The 22,191-nt window shown below is 38.2% G+C and overlaps 2 protein-coding genes across 16 annotated transcripts in view; one reads left to right on the top strand and one right to left on the bottom strand.

The window, feature by feature from the left end:
• Nucleotides 1–22,191, bottom strand: part of LRP2BP (LRP2 binding protein) — a 41,999-nt gene that overhangs the window by 8,605 nt on the left and 11,203 nt on the right. For 5 of the 14 annotated variants that reach the window (XR_011534398.1, XR_011534399.1, XM_070599054.1 and 2 more), the window contains exons 2-8: nt 19,094–19,220; nt 18,249–18,361; nt 16,330–16,443; nt 5,612–5,754; nt 5,427–5,532; nt 3,949–4,172; nt 2,394–2,568 (exon numbers count right to left, since the gene is read on the bottom strand). Coding sequence is in view for 9 of the 14 variants with exons in the window: in XM_070599054.1 (XP_070455155.1) it covers nt 2,394–2,568; nt 3,949–4,172; nt 5,427–5,532; nt 5,612–5,754; nt 16,330–16,443; nt 18,249–18,361; nt 19,094–19,199 (981 nt within the window). In the remaining 5 variants the exon portion in view is untranslated. Of the gene's footprint in view, nt 1–2,393; nt 2,569–3,948; nt 4,173–5,426; nt 5,533–5,611; nt 5,755–16,329; nt 16,444–18,248; nt 18,362–19,093; nt 19,221–19,663; nt 19,894–22,191 lie in introns of those variants that run through there. The other 9 variants (XR_011534397.1, XM_070599052.1, XM_070599053.1 and 6 more) reach the window with 5 other exon arrangements.
• SNX25 (sorting nexin 25) overlaps nt 1–22,191 on the top strand; it is a 165,452-nt gene that overhangs the window by 140,523 nt on the left and 2,738 nt on the right. The window lies entirely within an intron of this gene.

Here is a 22,191-nt window from a genome sequence, read left to right as displayed (position 1 = left end):
CTTCCCCTGCTCCAGCTGAACAATTTGCTTTCCAGCACTCCACGAATTGCTTTATAAATGTGATGATGATATAATTCTAATTTGGACTTCATGGATGTCATGGCCCTAAGGCATGCGTAGTTTTTTTTTTTTTTCTTTTTTAAAAATTCACTTGCATTGGGGCTGGCCCCGTGGCCGAGTGGTTAAGTTCATGCACTCCACTTTGGCGGTTCAGGGTTCGGATCCTGGGCACAGACATGGCATCGCTCATTAGGTCATGTTGAGGCAGCGTCCCACATGCCACAACTAGAAGGACCCACAATTAAAGAAAATATACAGCTATGTACTGGGGGGGATTTGGGGAGGAAAAAAAATTCACTTTTAGTTACTGTTCATAATGATTCCCCCCTCCCCATCCCCTCCTCACTTTTAAAAATTAATTTTTTTTTTTAAATTTCAGGTGTACATAATTCTATTTCTATTTCTGTGTAGATTACATCCTGTTCACCACCCAGAGACTAATTACCATCCATCACCATACATATATGCCTAATCACCCCTTTGCCCTCCTCCCTCCCTCTTTCCCCTCTGGTAATCAGCACTCCAATCTCTGTCTCTATGTGATTGTTTGTTATTGTTTTTATCTTCTATTTATGAGTGAGATCATATGGTATTTGACTTTCTCCCCTGACTTATTTTGCTGAACATAATACCCTCAAGGTCCATCCATGTTGTCACAAATGGCCAGATTTCATCATTTTTTATGGCTGAGTAGTATTCCATCATCTATATATTACCACATCTTCTTTATCTATTCTTCCTTTGATGGGCACCTAGCTTGCTTCCAAGTCTTGGCTATTGTGAGAAATGCCGTGATGAACATAGGGGTGCATGTATCTTTAAGTATTTGTGTTTTCATGTTCTTTGGGTAAATACCCAGCAGTGGAATAGCTGAATCATATGGTAGTTGTATTCTTAATTTTTTGAGGAATCTCCATACTGTTTTCCATAGTGGCTGCACCAGTTTACACTCCCACCAGCCGTGTATGAGGGTTCCCTTTTCTCCACATCCTCTCCAATACTTGTTATTTCCTGTCTTGTTAATTATAGCCATTCTTTTCTTTTTTTTAAAAAAAAGTATGCTTTTTGGTGAGGAAGATTGGCCCTGAGCTAACATCTGTTGCCAATCCTACTCTTTTTTTTTTTCCCTCCCCAAAGCCCCAGTACATAGTTGTATATCCTAGTTGTAGGTGATTCTAGATTCTCTATGTGGGATGTAGCCACAGCATGGCTTGAGCAGCATGTAGGTCTGCGCCCAGGATCTAGACCAGTGAACCCCTGGCCGCTGAACCAGAGCGCACGAACCAACCACTTGGCCACGGGACCAGCCCCAATTACAGCCCTTCTGATGGGAGTGAGGTGATATCTCATAGTAATTTTGATTTGCATTTTCCTGATAGTGATGTTGAACATCTTTTCATGTGCCTGTTGTCCATCTGTATATCTTCTTTGGAGGAATGTCTATTCAGATCTTCTGCCCATTTTTCAATTGGGTCGTTAGTTTTTTGGGTGTTGAGATGTATGAGTTCTTTGTATATTTTGGATATTAACCACTTACCAGATAGATGCTTTGCAAATATCTTCTCCCAATTGTTAGGTTGTCTTTTTGTTTTGTTGATGGTTTCCTTTGCTGTGCAAAGCTTTTTAGTTTGATGTAGTCCCATTTGTTTATTTTTTTTATTGTTTCCCTTGCCCGGTCAGACATGGTACTTGAAAATATGCTGCTTAAGACCAGTGTCGAAGAGTGTACTGCCTATGTTTTCTTCTAGAAGTTTCAGGTCTTACATTCAAGTCTTTAATCCATTTTGAGTTAATTTTTGTATATGGTGCCTCCAACATTTGCTTGATTTTAGATGTGAAATGCATTTGGGATCTAAATAAATTGATCACATGGATTAAAACAGGAAAAGCTTATTTTAACTGATTACCTCAAACTCATGAATATTCCTCCTAAGCGTGGTAGATGTCGTGCATAGGAAACTTTTCAAAAAACTACTTTTCATTCAAGTACTAGAATGAGGATAGAGGTTCACACTTGTTCTGGGTGAGAGAAATCCTGAATATTCTGGCTTTAAGGTCTTGGTGTGCTGGGCCTTAGGCTGCTGATAATAGCAGAGTTAGAGAATAATTTGCATCAAAATAGGACTTTTATCATCTGAGCTTAATTATGCTAATAAGAACCTGACAGAATTGTCTGTAAACAGTCTGCATGTCTGACACTCTCTGTGGACAGAGGTTATCTGCACAATAATTAACTAGGAAAAAACACTAAGCCATAAAGATGTCCAAGTCTCAACTAAAAGCCCAGAAATTTCTACTGGAGTCAATTTGTATTTGTTCTCAGGCTTACTCACTTTAGAATAATACTGTTTAGCTGTTGCTTCATCCTTTGTGATACCCAAGCCAAGCTGAAGACAGCGTGCGTGGTAGAAGGACGCCATGGCCATGCCTCTGTTGATGAATTCCGGGAGACAGTCCGTGACCTTGGCTATCATGGGGATGTCATGAACCTCATCGTAGTCGGCAGTCCTGTTATGATGTGAAATTGTGGAATTAAAAAGGACATCAGTTATGGTTTACATTTGTACCAACCACATGTCCAGAAATTGTGCTTGTGCCCAAAGTGATTTCCCTGGTTCTGCCTGTTAAGGACTAAGCTGTTTGTTGTGCGTTGATGGGTAAATATAACACAGTCAGTGAATACTGGGGGGGAGGGACCACTGGGGCGGCTGCTCTGCAGTTTCCCTGTGGTAAACTCGTCAGGCTTAAGGACCACTAGAAAACAAAAGAAAAGTTCCTTTTTTCTTGTAATATTAATATTTTAATATCACTTTGCAGGTTTAAACAGTAGGGAAAAAAGCATTTTCTGTTTCTTTGGATCATTTATTTAAACGATGACCTTAAATTTGTACTTTTGTCACATAGGACCAGAAGACACATTAAGAAACTTGCACATTTATCTTTGTTAAAAAATGGGCAATAAAAAGAAGTCATCCTTCATTGCATGAAAATGAACCTAGTCAACTCCATGTCAACCGTAATATTATGCGGAATAGGAATGTGGGCAAGGATGGAAAGTTGCAAAGATTTTAAGAACAATTTCAAGTCTTGGTTTTAACCAGGTGGGTGCGTGGAGAGGTGGAACACTGGAGATCACACTTGAAGCAGCCTGCTGCCTGGAAGCCAGCATGTTGAGGAGAGAGGAGAAGCAGCTGCCTCATCCTCCACTGTGGGGCTGCCTCCCGCTGTGGGCTCTGCCAGAGGGCGATACTGGGGGGGAATACATCAGCATGGTCTTATGGCCACTAGAGGACATCCAGGTCTGGTATGTTTCTCCTGGTATGTTGCTTTTGTACATTATGGGTAAATGCATGAGCTCAGAGAAGAGAAATTTCCGTATAGTTTATGAGATGTTAGTGTTGGCATCTTTTCACCATTATTCTCACTTTACAGTCTTCATCAAGCTCTAGTGCCATTGTGCAGTTATAAAACCGATGGCTGAGGAGTGTAGGAGGAAATTCAAACTTACTTAATAAACATCTCTGATGTGCCAAGCTAAGTCCTTTATATACACTATGTTTATAGTCCTGCAGTAGGAGTATTTTCTTCTTATAAATAAAGCAATTGATGCCCCTAAAAGTTAAGAAACTTGCTCAAAATCACTCAGCTGGTACACAGAGTTAATAGCGCTGAAATGCTGAAGACTAACGGCATAGAATTATACCATCCAGTATGGCAGCCACTAGCTACATGCGCTACATGAAATTTAAAAGTTCAGTCCTCAGTTGCACTAGCCGCAAATGATGCTCAAGAGCCGTCATTTACACTATTGCAGCAAGTTCGATGAACACATCTGGCATAGAACATCTGGTAAGAGTTTTTGTAAATACTTGCATCCAGCTTATTCACCTTTTGGAAAATGCAACACACTTTGTGAAAAATTTCATCTTATAGTAATACTCCACAAGATTCCCTTGAGCGTAGACGTTTCCACGTTCTGCTGCCTCCCGTAAGCAGTGCAGGGCAGCTTCAGTGTCCTGGCGGATGCCTTGTCCGTAAAAGTACATGAGCCCAAGTGCACCCTGGGACTCCAGATTCCCATTGCCACACGCTTCTGAATGCCAATAAAATGCCTAAAGGAAGCACAGTTTCATCTTTTTATTCACAAAGTGAAATTAGAATACTGGAAAGACAAAATCTCTAATTATAAGATAGCACTATTAATTCATCTCTAGGAAATAGTTCTAGCCCCTCAAAGGTATTTCAGGTTAGCACCAAGTTCACGTACCTAAAAAAGAGGGTGCTAAGGTGAGTGTGTTGCACGGTGCAGGTGAGGTCAGTCTAGAAGTTCAGGTCTCAGGAGGTTCAGATTTTTCAGAGGAAGGGTCAAGAAGGTAGGAAAGAGGAACTGAGCATCTGAAAGGCTTTGAGACACACCTGCAATGAGGCACAGCGCAGGGAGCTGGGGGAAGGGCAGCTACTGATGCTGAGAGACAGTCAGAGCTCCAAGTGTATCTCAGAGACAGCAGCTGTCGAGATCAAAGGCAGCCAAGGATAAGAGCTGCGTGTAGTCTCGAGCACACTGGCTCAATACTCAGCCACTAGGAATCTGAATTCATTCAAAAAGTTAGTCCCAAGTGGCTGCTCAGCCGAGGGGGGTCCCAGTGGTTCTGTCCTCTTACAAGTTTGCCCTTAACGCCTCTTACAATTAGGACTTGGCCCCACATTTCCTTCTCCCTGTAACTTGGAAAATGTTTCCATCATTGATAGTTAAAGAGATTGTATTTCTGAAAAAGTCTTAAATGGATTTAATTTTTAATTCTTAGTATCATTTGTTACTTCCTCAAATATTAATTTATTCACACTTAAAAGGATTTAAGCTTTAATTTCAGGACTCTCCCTCTTCTTTTAGCTTTTATTACCAAAATAATATTTTATATGTGTTGCTTCCCTCCCCCCCCACTTCAGAAAGATTAGCCTTGAGCTAACATCGGTACCCATCTTCCTCTATTTTGTATATGAGATGCTGCCACAGCATGGTTTGATGACTGGTGCCCAGGATCCAAACCTGTGAACCCTGGGCTGCTGAAATAGAGCATGTGAACTTAACCACTATGCCACTGGGCCAGCCCCACGTGTGGCTTTTTGTAGCATACAAAATGTTCTCATGTCCAAGATCTCCTTTGGTAGAGGTGGGGAAGGTAGCATTCATAGATGAGTAAAGGGTAAAATGAGCTTTGAGATCCAAAAATGTAAATTTCCTTTACGTTTTAAAGAAATGTAAGAGATTGAAAATTACACACTTACTCCTCACAACCCACCTTTCAAAAAAGAAATAGTGAAACAAATATTAATCTAAATATAGTGCTAGGATTAAAAAATGTTACCTTTTCTAATTCTTTAGGCTCTTTTGTTGAATAATACAATCCTAGGATACTTTGAGCCTTCACACTAGCTTTTGGATTTCCATTGTCTGCGGCAAAAAGCCACAGTCTAAAAGAGAAAGATAAAGCAAGTTATTCTTAGTTTCAGCATCTGGTTTAAACAGAATCTTGTTCTCGCGTAAGATTACCTTTCCGCATCCTCCTCTGATCGTTTGACGCCTTTTCCTTCATAATACGCTCTTCCAAGGTTGTAAGCTGCTGCAAATTGTAAGTGTCTTGCTTTGGGACATGGAGAATCAACAATTTTCTTCATATATTCCACTCCTTTTTCCTTCCACAAAGGAAAAGAACAGAGAAAAAACTCTAGTTTTTAGTTTTACTTAAACTAAATTCTTTCTCCCAATAATGTTGTAAGGTGTTCAGCCTCTGACATGTTGTAGAATGTCACGAATCTATGCCTAAGTGTGGTGGTTGTCCTGGAGTCTGCAGGGCTGGAAATAAGGAAGGAAGGAAGGAGGTACAAGTTCATCTTCTGAGCAGGTGTTCCCAGGAGCCCTGGGATATAGGGCATCTCCCTCATCTTATACCTTCCAGACTTGTGTTACCTCTCAATGTGGTTTCGTTTTTTTCTCTCCTCCCTCCCACCTTATAACCCTTATTCTGAATCAGCACAGTTCTTAGAAATGTATCAAAGTACAAGAAGAGCTGGTAACTTCTTGCCCATTTATAATTCTCAGAGTACACTTGAAAGCCCCGAACAAATTCTATCTTCTCTCTTTAAGCACTTTCACTAAGTGTGCTCAGTGATTTACATCCAATATACTAATCTTCATATGACATCTGCACTGTCACAAAGTGTGGAAAGAAAAAACGGTCAACCAGCAAACAGTACACCAAAAATAAAGGCAGATGGAAGACTTTTTTTTTTTTGGTAAGGAAAATTGTTCCTGAGCTAACATCTGTGCCAGTCTTCCTCTACCTTGTATATGGGGTGCCACCACAGCATGGCTTGATGTAGATCCATGCCGGGGATCTGAACCCACAAACCCTGGGCTGCCGAAGCAGAGCACACAAACTTAACCACTCCATTACTGGGCCAGCCCCTGAAGACATTTTTTGATAATCAGAATCGGAGGTAATTCATCACCTGCAGACCTGAGCTATAAGAAAGGCCCTTTAAAGGAAGTTCTTCAGGTTGAAAGGAAAAGGAAGATGGTGCCAGATGGCAACTCAGGTTAATAGGAAGGAATGAAGAGCTCCAGCAGTAGTAAATATGTAACAAATATAAAAGGATACACATCCCCGTATATATGTGCCTGTGTGTGGATATTTTTTCCTCTTAATTAATCCTATATTGATCTTAAATTATATGTAAATACATGTACCATGACAAATAGCACTAAAGCTTGGAGGTGGGTGGGTAAATGAAATCATATTTCTGCAAGGTTCCTATATTTTATCTGAAGTAATTCAACATTAACTCTGTAAATTATGATAAGCTAAAAATGCATATTGTAATCTCTAGATCAACCACGAAGACAAAACCAAAAATCTATAGCTAGAAAATCAATAAATTACAGTGGTAATCAAGCTATCCCATCACCATTTCCCACAGGTTTGAAATAGTAATTTTATGATATACTAATACCCATATATCCATGTGGGTCTGCTTCTGGGCTCCCATTTTGTTTTTCTGATTTATTTTTCTATTCATGAACAAAATACCACATTGCTTTAAGTACTACAGATTTATTTTTGGATTTTCAGTAATGTAAGCCCCCTCCTTGTCTTTCTTTAAATAGCCTGACTATTGCAAATAGGCTCTTTCCTATGAATTTGTAGAATCAGCTTGGCAATAGCCATAAAAAATCTTGTAGGAAATTTGATGCTGATTGCATTTAATGTATAAAGTTGAATCTGGGGAGTGATTAGAGGTAAGATGTAAAAATAGTGTCTCTGGAAAACAGAAGCACTGACAAATGAGGGGCGGTACTATTGCCTAATGAGTCCGTGGATGATGAATTCCATAAATCAAATCTCCTACGGTCTGCCACTAAATTCATTCGAATGATTACTGCCTTATGCTAAAGGAAGTGTGAAAAACCTTTTTAGAATTCTGACTGTGAGATGGGGAAAGAAAAGCTAAAACAGATGAACTTGTCCTCACCACAATTTTATCTCAGCCCCAAATTGGTGCTTTATCCACTTTTTTCCAATGCTATTTCCAAAGTCCATTTGTAGCTTTCCCAAATGTTGAGGCCCATGTGTGATTATCATCTCAGTAGGATAATAATGACATTTGAAGTTCCCTGAAGAAAATAGACATTTCAAGTCTACCACACAAAGCAAATATGGTTCCACCAGACTCAACCAAATTAGCATCAAGAACCACTTGGTAAATTAATGAAAGAAGTGATAAAATTTTAAAAATTTGATCTTGGCCCCTTGGGTAGTTGTGTGATCAAGGTGACAATATAATTCTAAGGAAGAAGGGACCTACAGATGCTGTCTTCTTTTTGCTCATCGGGCCTCCATGTGTATTACATTCAGTCCATTCTATTTGGAGTTGCCTTATGCCAACCCATTGAATCTACCAGTTTTCCTGGTCTCTCTACTCCACGTTCTTACTTCCCGCATTTCATTCTACTCACCTCTCAGCAGAATTTGAGACACATGATCACTCCCTCCTCCTTGAAACAATTTCATCATTTGACTTTCCAGATGAAAACGCTCCTGGTTTTCCTCACCTTCCCTGGCTGCTCCTTCTCATTCTTCTTTGCTGGCTACTCCTTTCCTTTTGACCATTAGATATTGGAGGACTCCCAGTCTCTGTCCTCCGCCTTTTTCTCTCTGTTCACTCATTCAGCAACCTTATCCATTCTGTGCCATAACTACCACTGCTCCACAGATAGCTCCCCACTTCTTTCTCAGTCCTGATTGCATCACTGAGCTGCAGACACTTCACTTGACATCTCTACTTAGGTGTCTCATCAGATACATCAAACGCAAGATTCAAACAAACTTAGGTTTTCCTCCCTTACCCTAACCTGCTCCTCCCTCAGTCATCTCATTTTTATTAAATGGCAACATCGTCCACTCAAGCCAAAAAGTAGGACCCATCCTTGATTCTTCCCCTTGTCCCAGTTCTTCACCCAATCCATCAGAAAGTCGTGTATCCTCTTATAAGCATATCCCAAATCTGTCTACTTTTCTCTATTTCCGCTAATATAACTGTATTGAAGCTGCTCTTTTATCTGAACCACTGCAATGGCTTCCTGAGTGGACTGCCTGCTTCTGCTCTTGCCTCCATTCAATCCGTTTTCCAAGCCACAAACAAAATGATTTTTTTTAAATGCAAATCGTATTAATTTCACTCCCTTGTAGTGTCTACACTGCAATCCAAATACAATCCAAACTGTTGGCCGTAGTTTACCCCTGTCTCACTGGTTTGACTACACTCCAGCCGTATTATTCTTTCTGTTCCTCAGGCATTAGCACTAGTTATTTCCTCTGCCTGGAATGTGATTCCCCTCGACCTATACATGGTTGCTGCTTCTTGTTGCTCAGTTCTTAGTTCAAATGTCAGATAAAATGATGGAATGACACAGGGAGGAAAACTGTAATCCTAGAGCCAAAGTCTTCATGTTAATGTCAGGGAATGCTCAATGACCAGGAAATTGAGAGAACTAGGAAAGCAATGCGTTGGTATGAACTTCAAAGTAAGTACTGTGTGCCTTGGGCGGAGGACAGATAATAGTTGGAAAGTGAATTGGGGAATGAAAATAATGCTGGCTCTTCCGTTGAACACCATGGTACACTGCAATGTTGGAAGGAGAGCTCTCAACTAAAGAGGGCTGCTTGTGGGACAGCCAAATTTCTGATAAGGCAAAGAAGTGAAGGAAGTAGTCTGAGAAAAGGCTGAGGATTGGGGGGACTTTATCTGCCAGCTGGAAGGTTTAGGAGGGAGGGCAGCAGTGAGAGAGGGAGAGGAAACACAAAGCAATATGGAGTCAAGAATATGCGAGAAAACAGATGATTAGAGAGGCATGCATCTTGTGTGGTGGCCAAGGATGAAAGAGCTCTGAGGCTTGGTGAGACCAAGTGAAGTCAAGGTTCCAAATGGAACTCTGGTGTCAAGTTCAGATATAGTCACAGTGGGTTGGCCTCATGATGCCTGGTGAAGCCCCCACTGTTGGCAGCAATCAGGCAGAGACAGCAAACTTGGGGCTTGGGTGACGGTTTGGAATGGCACTTATTGGCTTGGAAACTAAAGAAATTACCAAGTAAATGTTACTTTATATGGCCTCTTGGTGGTCTACTAGCTGGCTGTCCATGGGAACAGTCCACGTTAGGCCCCTTGCTTTTGATCTTCAACATGGAAGTCTTTGGAAGTTTCTAAAGACGGATAGGACATGATCAGATCTGTATTTTGGAAAGATGGCTTTGGTGGCAGTAAGAATGATGAATTTGGGACAAGAGCAGAAGTTAGAGGATGTGCTTTTGCTATACCCCAGGTCAGGGGGTGCTGTGAGCCTCAACTAAAACAGAGGGAGTGGCAGTCAAGGGCTGGAGACATATTTGAAAGACATTCAGGAGACAATACTAGTAGGGAAATGTGAGCAGTAGAAAATATTTCTTTTCTTTTTTTTAATTGAATTATAATTGACATAAAATACTATATTAATTTTAGGTATACAGTGGAAAATATTTTGTTTCTGCTTGTGAAAGGACTATCTCTAGTTTGGGTTCTTAACTTTAAATGGCTACTCCTAAATTTTCAGGAAACATATTTCCTAGTACTGTTTTTTTAAAAAGGTTTTTATTATGAATAAGTATTGTTTTATGAAATGCCTTTTCAGTACATACTGAAACCATCATATGGTTCCTTTTATTCAAGTTATTAAAGTGGTATATTATATCCATAGATTTCCTTATGTTGAATTATTAAATTTCTGGGCTAAATCTTATTTGGTTATTACATTTTATTTTTTTAATATATTTTGTTTATAACAAAGGCAAATATTTTATCTTAACAGCTGCCACCATAATTTTTCTTAGAGAGAGATGATCTTTCTCTAGGAAAGTTCTTTGAAAAAGCCCCTTGGGGGGATATCTTGATAACAGTGTTGTCAGCAAGGGGCCACAAGGTCAATCAATAAACATGCTTAGTGGCTACTGTGGGTGTGATGCTGTTCTAAGTTCCTGAGGAATTCAGCAATGAAGAGAGAGATAAAACCCCCTAATTTTGTGCAGCTTATATTCCACTTAGGGAGAAAAATTAAACAGGTAACAAATAACTGAGGTGATCATTAAGTGTGTGAAGAAAATGAAGGGGGCTATTTTGATAATATGGCCACAGAAAACCTCTCAGGGGAAGTACCATTTGAGCAAAGACCTGAGTGAAAGGAAGGCAAATGAAGAGTTGACTAAACTACTTTGTGTGAGAAAATGGGATACGCTTATTTTTGCATCATAAAGGAGAGAGTAGAGGGAAAAGACACAGAAAGGGGAAAGGGTGTTAGCTCAGGGCCTGTCTTCCTCAGCAAAAAGAGGAAGATTGGCAGTAGTTAGCTCAGGGCTCATCTTCCTCAAAAAAAAAGGGGGGGAGAAGGGGGGGTTGGAAGAGTACACGGCAAGTTTGTGACGAATCATGTGAGGTAGTGCAGCCAGTGAGAAGTCCTCAATGGAGGGCAATAGAAATGACTGATAAAGTTGCTCACCATGTGGGGTCTAGTGTGGTCTTCTCTGAGACCCCTACATTTAGCAGAAGCAATGCTACAAGCAAAAATCCTTGTTTTATGAGATCGTCAAGGAGAATAGGCTGTGACCTATGTAGGGCAGAGATAAAGGAACAGCCACAGAGATGGAGAGTAGAGAGGTAGAAATTTGGCAAGAAGAGGAAAAGCACAGGTGATCGTGAGATCATAAGCCACCCAAAGATATTTGGGTTAATTTTGAAGCTCTTTGACAACCCATGAAATTGGTTTCATAAGGGAAAACTGTATACATTTTATTTAAATCTTAAGAAATGAATAGAGTTTTCACATACAACTTATTTTTTTTGGGGGGTGAGGTTTTATTGTGATTTTCTTTGTGCTTAAACATACATGCATAGTAAAAATGTTCAAATTTCATAACTCAATCAAGGAGTCTTAACATTTCATGTTAAGAATTTTATTGTGTGGATGCTTCATAGTTTATAAAATTTACCTATCATATAGTGAAAATTATCTAACATATACAGAAATTAAAGTTGAATTTAATTAATATTTTTGTCAATTTGTTTTTTTAGCACATTTCCTTTATGTAGTTTGATGTGATATTTGGCTCATATAGGCTCTGTATTATGTTTTTCATGTTGAACAGAGCTTATTACTAAATAATTGTCACTTCTCGTTAAGTTTCAATGTGTGTTTCTATGCATACTTTCTTAACATCTTTGTTGAGACATTTAAAAATTTTTTCTATGTCATTTTCTGAAGTAAAGTACATATTTACTCTGTTTTAACAGGAGAATTTAGACAATTTACATTTGTCTCATGGTTGCACTAATTATGAGTTTCCTTGAGTTTTTTTTTTTACTTTTTATATAAAAATTTTCAAGCATGCAGGAAAGTAGAAAAAATACAATAAAAATTTGCATAACTACCATATGGATTTTCAGCAATAATATTTTGCTGTATTTGGTTCATCTGGGTTTTCCGACTTGTTTGAAGTTATCTGCAGAGAAGCAAATACTGACTCAGTTCATCCTAAATATCTCAGTGTGCTCTGCAAAAGAAGTAGTTCAGCAGAAGCACCACAGAAGTGTCACTTCTAATAAAGGCGATATTATGGAAAAAAAGAAAGGTGAGGGAAAGAACTGATCTAGACTAAAAGAAATTTGCAGACATTACAGTTGAATGCAGTGGGTGCTCTCTGACTGGATCCTGGCTTGAAAGAGAATTTTGGGACAAATTGGGAATTTTGAATATAAACTGGGTATTAAATGGTATTAGGGAATAATTGTTAATTTTGGTAAATGTCTTCAATGTTCCTTTTACTTTTTAAAAGTAAAATTTTTAAAGATAAGATTTCACGATTTTAAGTTGTGTTACATTACAGTTTCTCCCCAATCTTCTCATATTTGATTGACGAAATGTGTTTTCTTAACTTTTTGAGACTAGAGTTCAATTGTCATCTAAATTCCTATTGCATTTCTTCTGGTCAGGCCCTGTCAGAAATTAAATACTTCTTTATGGCTTTATGCTTTACTTTATTTTTGTGCATAAAATATTTTCCACTGATCCCAAATTGCTTTGGGGGATTTATTATTTCTTCAGTAAATTTAAATTGTTGATTTTTTCCCTATTTTTGCAATTCTTTCTGGTTATATTGTGGATATTTTAAAGATTTTTAAAGGGTATAGTTGTGAATATTATCCTACTATTATTACCATTTTCCAAGGACCTATTTCTATATTCCATGTTAAATAATCCTATAATTTGTGTGATGGTATAGCCATGAAACCATTTAAATGTAAATAGGGGACCATTGAGTTAGAAAGCAGAAATAACTATAAAATCAATATTTCAAAAACAATTCTCAGAGAGAGAGACCTAGGAGGTCTCATGGCAAACGTGTCTTGGTAATGAACATGCTCTGGTTTCAGCTTATTTCATGAAAAAATAACTGCATCCCTCATAATATCTTTCTTGGTCCCCCTCTACCCATCTAATTCCCAATTAATTTTGGCAGCCCACTATCTGTAATCTCTCATTATAATAAAGCTAGATAAATACTAACGAAGCAAGTAGCATGGTGATAAAGTAAATATCTGAAAAAGTGTTGAGACTTTTTTGGCAATTTTTTTTAAGAACCACATTGAGTTTTTAATGACTTAAGATTGATATAAAAATAAGAGACTCCTAAAAATCTAGCAGGCCAAGCAAACCAACTGAATAAAATAATTATGATACTTTCAGTTTCATCTGCATTTGTAGGCAAAACAAACATGGAGATTCTGAATCACTTGAGACCGATTTTTTTTTTTTGCCTGAGATTTAAATGTCAGAGTAAATCAGTGAAATAATAAGCATAGTAATCTTACAGCCTTTAACTATTCATCTTACTTGTGATTAATCTTGTTTTAAAATATTTTCTAGAATGGATTTTAATACTGTCCCCTAAAATGTGCTTTACTATTTGAAGATCATAAAAGATTCATAAAATTAGTATATTAATTTACATTTATGACTTTAATTATTTAGTATATATCATAAGATATAATTGTCAGAGACATTAGATGGCACCTGCCTCAAAGACTGTGGTTAAATGGATGGACAATTGGTATTAAGATTACTGTTCTAGTCCAGGTTTCTATACATAAGACTTTCAAGCGCCTAGCTGCCAATTTATATACAGCACAGTTAAGGGGTAATAGTTTCAAGATTATTTCAGTCAGTATACTAAAATGTGCAAAGACAGCTGAGGAATCTAGGCCACTGAAGGAGTTTCCCAGCTTTGCTCCTGTCCTTCCCTCTGTGTAAATGTCATTCCTTCCTTTATGTGCTGTTCTTATGTTATCTGATTCAGCTGGTGTCAGCTGCTCTGTGAAAACTCCTGTGACCACACCTTTGTGTCTGGCACATGTGTCTATTTCAATCCAGGACACTTATAGTCTTTCTCAGACTCCAAATTCCTTTTCCTATTTTTCTGTGCTTCTCCAGCCTCTAAGGACTGTTTCTGACTCATAAATGTTTGTGGAATGAAAGAGTGAGTGAATAATACAGAGAATCCAAGTAAACCACGGTCAGAAAGGTCACAGAGTAAGCACATACCTCATGGGTTATATAGGAGGTGCTCACAGTGCTAAAAATAGAAATGGCTTTTCCAGCTGCTTTTGCGTCCTTCGAGGCAGTTCCAGGGAGGGCTGCAATCCCTGTGAATGGTACTATGCACAAAGAAACTCCACTGCCTTCAACAGGAGGATGTGTGTGTGTGTTTAGACTTGTAGAACTAGAGGTGGAATCAGACAGCAAGATGCATATTAAACAGCGAGGGAGACAGGCAGTTGGCTCTATGGGTCTCAGCATGAGGTTCTGGTATGAAGACGTCAATCTGGGAGTCTTTTAAAAGTATAAGTAATGTTAGTCGTGGGACCAGATAAGCTTTACTCAAGGAGAGAGGGGGCCACGGAGGCAGAAGGGGCTGAGGCCTAGGTTCTGACACACTTCAAGATTTAGAAGAGAAGCATCTAGAACAGGGGACTGAGGAATGGCTGTGAAGAGGCCAACAGAGAGAACTGTATTACAAACACATTGAAGATGGTAAGAAGAGGTGTGTCAAGTATGAGAAAGAATCAGATGAAACAAAGACACCCTAGACACTGAGAGAGGAGGGTGTTTCATGGAGCGCGTGGTCAACTGTTAAATTTGCAGCAAGTAAGGGCAATGTAGTCATGGATTGCACATGTCACTAAACTTTTAACAGGTAAAGCTATGAATAGGTTAAAATAAAGTATCTTGTGTTTAATGCAAACATTAAGTTTTTAAATCGTTCATTCATTTCATCATAGGATGCTATGGTTATAAAAGAGTAAAAATTAAGAATTTTAGGAATTAAACGTATAGTCCCCATCTGTTAGCTTTATACAAGAGAAAGTCAGGGGAGAAAACACTGGATGCTTACTACATGTGCCTGTGTTAGGTATTTTTATATGTTGTCGTTCAGTCTCATTAACAACTATGCGAGTAAGGTTAATGGGCTTTATTTTGTAAGCTGACTCCAGTGGATTGAATTGGCAGTGTATCCTTAAAGCTTTGTATTGACAAGAATTCTGAGGCTCTGTCTGGACTCAGCTAGAAAGGGGACCGTGATCAATTATTAAGGTCTGCCATAGCCAAGGGAGTGGGGAAAATGGTAGATGTTCAGAAATAGTAAGTAATTTTCCCAAGATCATACTCTTAATAAGTGGTGAAACCAAGATTTGAAAGCTTATGAGCTTTTCACATTTTGGAATTTTTAATAGACCATAATGGATAGGACACCTTTGCTAGTGAACACAGAGAAATGAATTTCTAAATATCTTTGAAAATTTTAAAAATAAATTCCCAATTTTTATTTGATAATGTATGAAATTTCTTTGTAAGATGAGGCCAAAAATAAGAACTAAAAAATAAAAATCATAAAGAATAGAGAACTATAATATTGATCCCTCAATTTCATAGTTTATTCTTTTATCTTCAAACATGTCAAAATAAATGAGGCCTAGAAATATTATTGATATACACTAGATTATTATGCAGGTATTAAAATGATAATGCAGATTATATTTATTGACAAGGGAGAACATTCAGAATACATTGCTAGGTGAAAGAAAAGATATTACAACACAGTATATATAGTATGGTCCTATATTGAAAAAGTGTATGTACGTGTGTGTGTATATATATTTGTGTATATATATGTATGTGTGTATATATATACAAATACACATACATATAATTTATATACAATATATATACAAATACATATATAATTTTTTTGCATAGGGTGACACGAAAGAATATACTTTAAAATAATAATGTTTATATTTGTTAGTAGAATTTGGAGTGACCCTGTTTTTGCTTATTTTCTAACTTTTCTCCATGTTCATGTAGCTTTGGAATAAACTTTTAAAAATAAAGGAAAACATTTTAAAACAGAAATGTTATTGACAGCTAATGGTAGCAAGGAGGGGGGCAAAAAAATTTTGTTTTTCACATAATGTGAAAATGACTACTGCTATCCTTTAAAATGCTAAAAGTTTAGATATTATTGAAATATAAGGATAGAAATATATTATTAAAATAGAAATAATTTTAATTGTATCAAAGAATCCGTGAACGGTGAAATCTTAAGCATGGTGAAGAAAACAATCACTTACAGCGTCTGGAGTCGTCCCCAGCCCATCATAATACATTACTCCTAGCTGGTAAGTTGCTTGATGATCCTTTTCCTTGATTTCTTCGAACTGTTCTAAAGCTTCTTCATACCATCCCTATGAGCCCCCAGGAAATATTGAATTATTTTATTATTACCTTAAAGTAATCCCAAATATTTAATTCTCATCTAAATCTGAGCTGGTAGCACCAAATAGAACAACAAAAGACAGCAACACATCTATAGAATTTGCAAGTAAGTTATTAACAACAGTCAACACACTATGAAATCAATTAAATAGACCTAAAAATGGCCGCTGAGGGAAGTGACGAGGAGGAGTCTGGGGGAGATTCTGTTTGGCTTTGACTCTGACTCTTGGCTGTTGTGAATCTGCTTTCGAAATGCTAGCCTAGCTCTCTGCTCAGTGCAGCCTGCTACATCACCTGCCACTCTCGGAGTCTGAGAAACTTCAGAGCTGGGGCTAAGGTCTTAGAGAAAATATGAATATCAGGATATCCACTATTATTAGATATCCACTATTATTATGGCTCATGTCTTCCAGTTTTGCAGGTTTCCAGCTAGGGAGAAGACATGGAAAAACATGTCTAAATTATCTTTCACCCGTACTTCCTAAAAAGACCTACATATTATGTGTCATTGATTTAAGGCTCAGCAGTTAGATGATCTGATAACAAATGTGCTAAGGTGTAAGGGACTAACATAGGGCTTGTAGCTTAATCCACCATGGAAAATGCCGTAAAGAATGAGTCATTTGTAATGGTGGAAAGAGAGTCTCTTACTGAATTGGAAGGTCATTACTAGGAAGAGCAGGCCAGAGGAAAACAGCTTTTGGAAACCACAAACAATTGAATTTCTCTTTTCATAAACTATAGCTAGTCTACAAATTGATAAAATTAATAAAAACTCACTAAAACACTAAAAATATTTATTTTAAAGAACACATAACAATGAGTAAAAGACTACGTTGTTAAGACTCATTCTCCTTTCTGGCTAATGTTTGGCGTAGATGTGAGAGTGCTGGAAAAGTTAGAATATTCTATACAGAGGAAGACAAAGTCCTTTTAGTTTTCATGATTTTAAATACCATATACGTGCTGCAAAATCTTGAATATATACCTTCAACCCAGACTTCTCCTTTGACATCTAGGTCAAGAAGCAATACAACCTTATCTGAACCTATGCCCAAAGCTGAGAGTTCATTCCCGTAACCATTATGCTGTGCTGTCCCAGTGATGGGTGCCTGATGAGTCCTCAAGAAATATTTGTTGCCAGAATGAATGAAGGAGCCATCAAAAGATTAGAGAGTTAGCGGGGTATAGGTGAATAGATGCCCAAATAGTCAGTGGATGGTGAGGGTCTGGGGACAGGGTGGTCCCTTTTCACATCTTCCCCTGGGGTTCACTGAAGACTCGAGGCTACGTTACTGAAGTTGGAGTGATGGTTCGCACGGTTCCTCCTTGACCTACCTCACAGGTGCCTCAGTACAACATGGAGAAGAGGACAGCTCCCTCCTCATTCTACAGAGGAACATGTAAAACTACCTTTAAGTACTAGATAAGAATCAAGGTCTGCAATTGTTATTAATATGACAATATTTTATAAATGATATTCAATATTTTGGGCAAAAATATAAAAAGTAGACTTTTAATTTATAGTATAAAATGAATTTTGTACCAAAATGACTCCTATAAATGACATCATTAGAATGACTTTTATGGAGCAAGGTCAGGTATCTCCTTAAGCTGCTACCAGTGTATCATACTTAAAGCCACACCCACAATATATGGAAAGTGACAGAATTTCCCTGATATAACACTGTAAGCAACTCTACAGGAAATTTTGCTATGAGGATCCAACAACAGCATTATGGGAAATGAAAACAAAGAAACAAAAACATTATACCTCTTCAAAATATAGTTGACCTCGTAGGAAATAGGCCATAGCGTCCCCTCTTCTTATTCTTTCCTTCAAGAGTTGCAATGCTCTATCCACCAAATTAGCATGGCTGTAATGATCTGATTAAAGAAAGGAAAAGAATTCCATCTTCAACCGTATGATGTGAGTTTTCTCTCTTGAAGTAATAAACTATATAGAGTTCATCTGACACTGTTAATACCAGTTCCCTTCCTAGTTCTTCCTAAAACTGGCCTCCTTAGCTCAAGGAAAAAGTGTTACCTAAAAAAAAAAAAGGAAAAACAGAAAAAAAACCCCAACCCGTTATCACAATACCTAAAATCGTGCTTGTATAATCAAGGAATATTTATTGAATGGCATTCAAACTAATGCTGTTCACCACCAGGCAGAGTTCTAGCAATGGAGTCTGTGTGCAAGGCTGTCCTGTGAGTGAGTGAAATTCTTAATCTGAGCCTTAATTAGAACTACTCTAACCAAATGAGCTAACCATCCCCAATTTAATTTTTTTAATTCTATAGAAAAAAATGGTATCTTTAAATGCCAGTTTCAAGTAAAACATGGCATTGTTCTCTTAATAGAAGTGACATCTGGCTTCTCTTTTCCAGAAGGGTGTCCTAAAGTCCTGAGAGTAGAGTCAGGATCTAATTATGAGACTGCTCCCTGCTAATTTGCTACCAAGTAAGTTAGGTAGCAATTTCACAGATTCTTAGAGAAAAGATAGATAGGACTGTGAAGTTCACCACTTCTTTGAAGCAGTAAGAGTCATACTGCTTGTTTCTTTTGCTCTGGGGTATGAAATTAACTGTTAGTGAAAGTACTGTCAGAATTTGTACCAGTCTTTTCCTTTCTCCACTGGAAGAATTTTGGGTTCTTAGCAGCATACTGGGACAGGGAGGTATAAAAGGGGTTCTTGGGCAAGTTTTCACTGGTCAACTTCATCCTGTTTCCACAAGGTGTATTCTGTAAACAAGAATGAAAAATAAGATGGTAGAAATATCTTCCTCCAGAAAAATGCAAAAAGAGACTCCATTCCCACGTGGCAGTCCTTAGAAAAAGCAACCTCCCCGTATTGCCTAGGGATAGGACACCAAACCGTCAGCTCTGGGATGTGAATGTTCTTTCTTAGGAAACCAGGACCCTCCATAACTATTTGAAGCACAGCCATCCTCCATGGCTGTTTCCACAGCATTGGGATTAATGGTGAGAGCTGTTGGCAAGTCCTCTCTGGCGATGAGATCCAATGCTGCAATGGGTCGTGTTACCTAGCCACAGCTGGTAGCACTAGTAGGAACTGGTGCCACTGCCCATAGATGCGGTTCCTGTGCACAAGTACCTTCCTGTTGCCTTGTAACTGATGCTCATCAGACTAATCCATTTCAAATTAAAGCATGTGTCTATTTTACCTGGGAATACACTTTATTTTAGCTGTGTTGTTCAGTTTTATCTTCCCATCTGTATTGGATTGCCATGTTGTAAGATGGATCACAGTTGAATGGAAAATCAGAGCCTTCATATAAAATGTGGAGGCCACCTCATTTGGGATGAAGGAGTCCAGGTTGGCCTAGGCTGAGGGTAGTGAGACAGCAAACTCAGTTGTTGCTATGTGTTTTTGTTTACTCCTTGGCATTCTACTGTTACAGGGCCTTTCACCAATCAGGAACCAGCTTCCAGCAAAGGTTCCTGATTGGTGGTGAAGAGAAGAATTCAAGAGACCTTTAGTGTGATTGGCAAGCTGCATTTATACAATTAGATGATACTAATTCGGACAGTAAATTGTTTCATTAATGAACATGAAGTGTAGAAAAGGGAGATAATTCAGTATATTAGGGGGAAAAAAATCACTGAAGTATCTGATTTTTGGAAGTCATTTAATCTTTTTAAGATAGTCAATTGCCTTATCTGCAGTTTGGACTATACTTAGTTTGAACTAGAGGATTTCAAAATGTCTGTCCTATATATGTAAAATTCTTCGATTATATGATTCCCAAAATCTTATGGTTGCTTTAGTGAATATAAAAGTTTCCAGTGAGCTTTCGGGTGAAGCATGTTTCGTAAAGTATTTAGAAGTAAAGCAATCCAAATAGGATGATGTAGATAGCACGATCAGTTGACTCAGAAACTGGCTAGAGAAGTGTTTATTTCACTGAAGACATTAACCCAGTGTGCTGCTGTATCCGAAAAGGCTAAGGAAAAACTTGCCATATTCAGGAAGGTCATTGGGAATGAAAAAATGAGAAAACAATACCTTCTTTAAACTCTAGTTGCATTCTGTGCTTACAATGCTGCACATGGTTTTTGTTGCTGTGGCTTAAAAGACTTGAAGAAAGTCTAGAAAACGAAGACTTATTGAGCTTTTACTAAATGCCAGATATTTTCTTTGTTCTAAGCGCTTTACAGGCACTAACTCCTACAAAACTTTATGAAATGGGGGCTATTATGGGGCTCATTTAACGTATAAGGAAACTGAGTCACAGTGAGGAAGTGAAGTAACTTGCCTCAGGTCACAGGGCTAGGAGGTGGTCCCGCTGGGATGGCCCTAGCACCTGTGCACTTCATCATTATTCTCCACTGTTCTCCACAAAGCAAAGCTAATGTGATTTTCTTAAATAGCAGGAATCCTATAAGAGGCTAAAACAAAATGTAGTACTTTCTAATTTCAGAAAATGAGAACTAAGAGAACATTTTAAAAAGCAAGAGTGTGTCTTTATTTCTGCCAAATCTTGGGATTAGATATAGAATCATCATTTGAAACGTGACAATTGTTTGCATAACAGGCAGTGAATTTAGAAAATTCTATAATAGAAATTAATTGATATAAAATCTGAAAGAAATCTACGCTTTTAAAGGGAAGGACAGGAGTCGTGGGCATTGATGCTGCCCCTTCTAGAGGCTCTTTACTAGTTACTGTGCCATCTGCAGCTGCTCTGAGTGTTAATTGCACAAGATTGTGCAACATCACCAATATCTAATTCCAGAACATTTTCATCACTCCCATAGAAACCCTGTAGACATTAGCAGTCACTCCCCATTCTTTCCTTCCCTTCAGCTCCTGACAATCACTAACCTACTTTCTGTCTTTATGGATTTCCTATTCTGGATATTCCATATAGATGGAAGCATACAATATGTGGCCTTTTGTGTCTGGCTTCTTTCACTTAGCATAACGTTTATAAGGTTCATGCATGTTTTCATATGTATCGGTATGGCATTCCTTTTAATGGCTGAATAATATTTCATTATATGAATACACCACATTAAAAAAAATCTGTTCATCATTTGAAAGACATTTGGGTTGTTTCCAGCTTTTGGTGATGATGAATAATGCTGGTAGTTTTCATGTACTAGTGTTTTTGTGGACATAGGTTTTCAGTTCTCTTGGGTATATGCCTAGGAGTGGAATTGCTGGGTCATGTGGTAATTCTATGTTTAAGATTTTGAGAAATTGCCAAACTGTTTTTCAAAGTGGCTGTGCCATTGTACCTTCCATCGGCAACACACAAGGGTTCCACGTCCCCACCCACACCCATCTTGTTGTTCTTTTTAACTTTTTTTTTTTTTGAGGAAGATTAGCCCTGACCTAACATCCTTGCCCATCTTCCTCTGCTTTATATATGTGGGATGCCTGCCACAACGTGGCTTGATAAGTGGTGCATAGTCCGCACCCGGGCTCTGAACCGGGAACCCCGGGCTGCCGAAGCAGAATGTGCGATCTTAAGCACTGGGCCACCCGGCCAGCCCCTTGATCATCTTTATGATAATAGCCATCCTAGTGGATGTGAAATGGTATCTCATGGTTTTGATTTGCATTTCCTTAATGAAAAATGATGTTGAGCATCTCTTCATGTGCTTATTGGCCATTTGGGTTTTTTTTCCTTTGGAGAAATGGCTATTCAAATCCTTTGCCTATCTTGTAGTTGGGTTATTTGTCTTT

The sequence above is a fragment of the Equus przewalskii genome, chromosome 28, assembly GCF_037783145.1.
Source record: "Equus przewalskii isolate Varuska chromosome 28, EquPr2, whole genome shotgun sequence".
Taxonomy (NCBI): Eukaryota; Metazoa; Chordata; class Mammalia; order Perissodactyla; family Equidae; genus Equus; species Equus przewalskii.
This window is presented reverse-complemented; position numbering and strand designations above follow the sequence as displayed.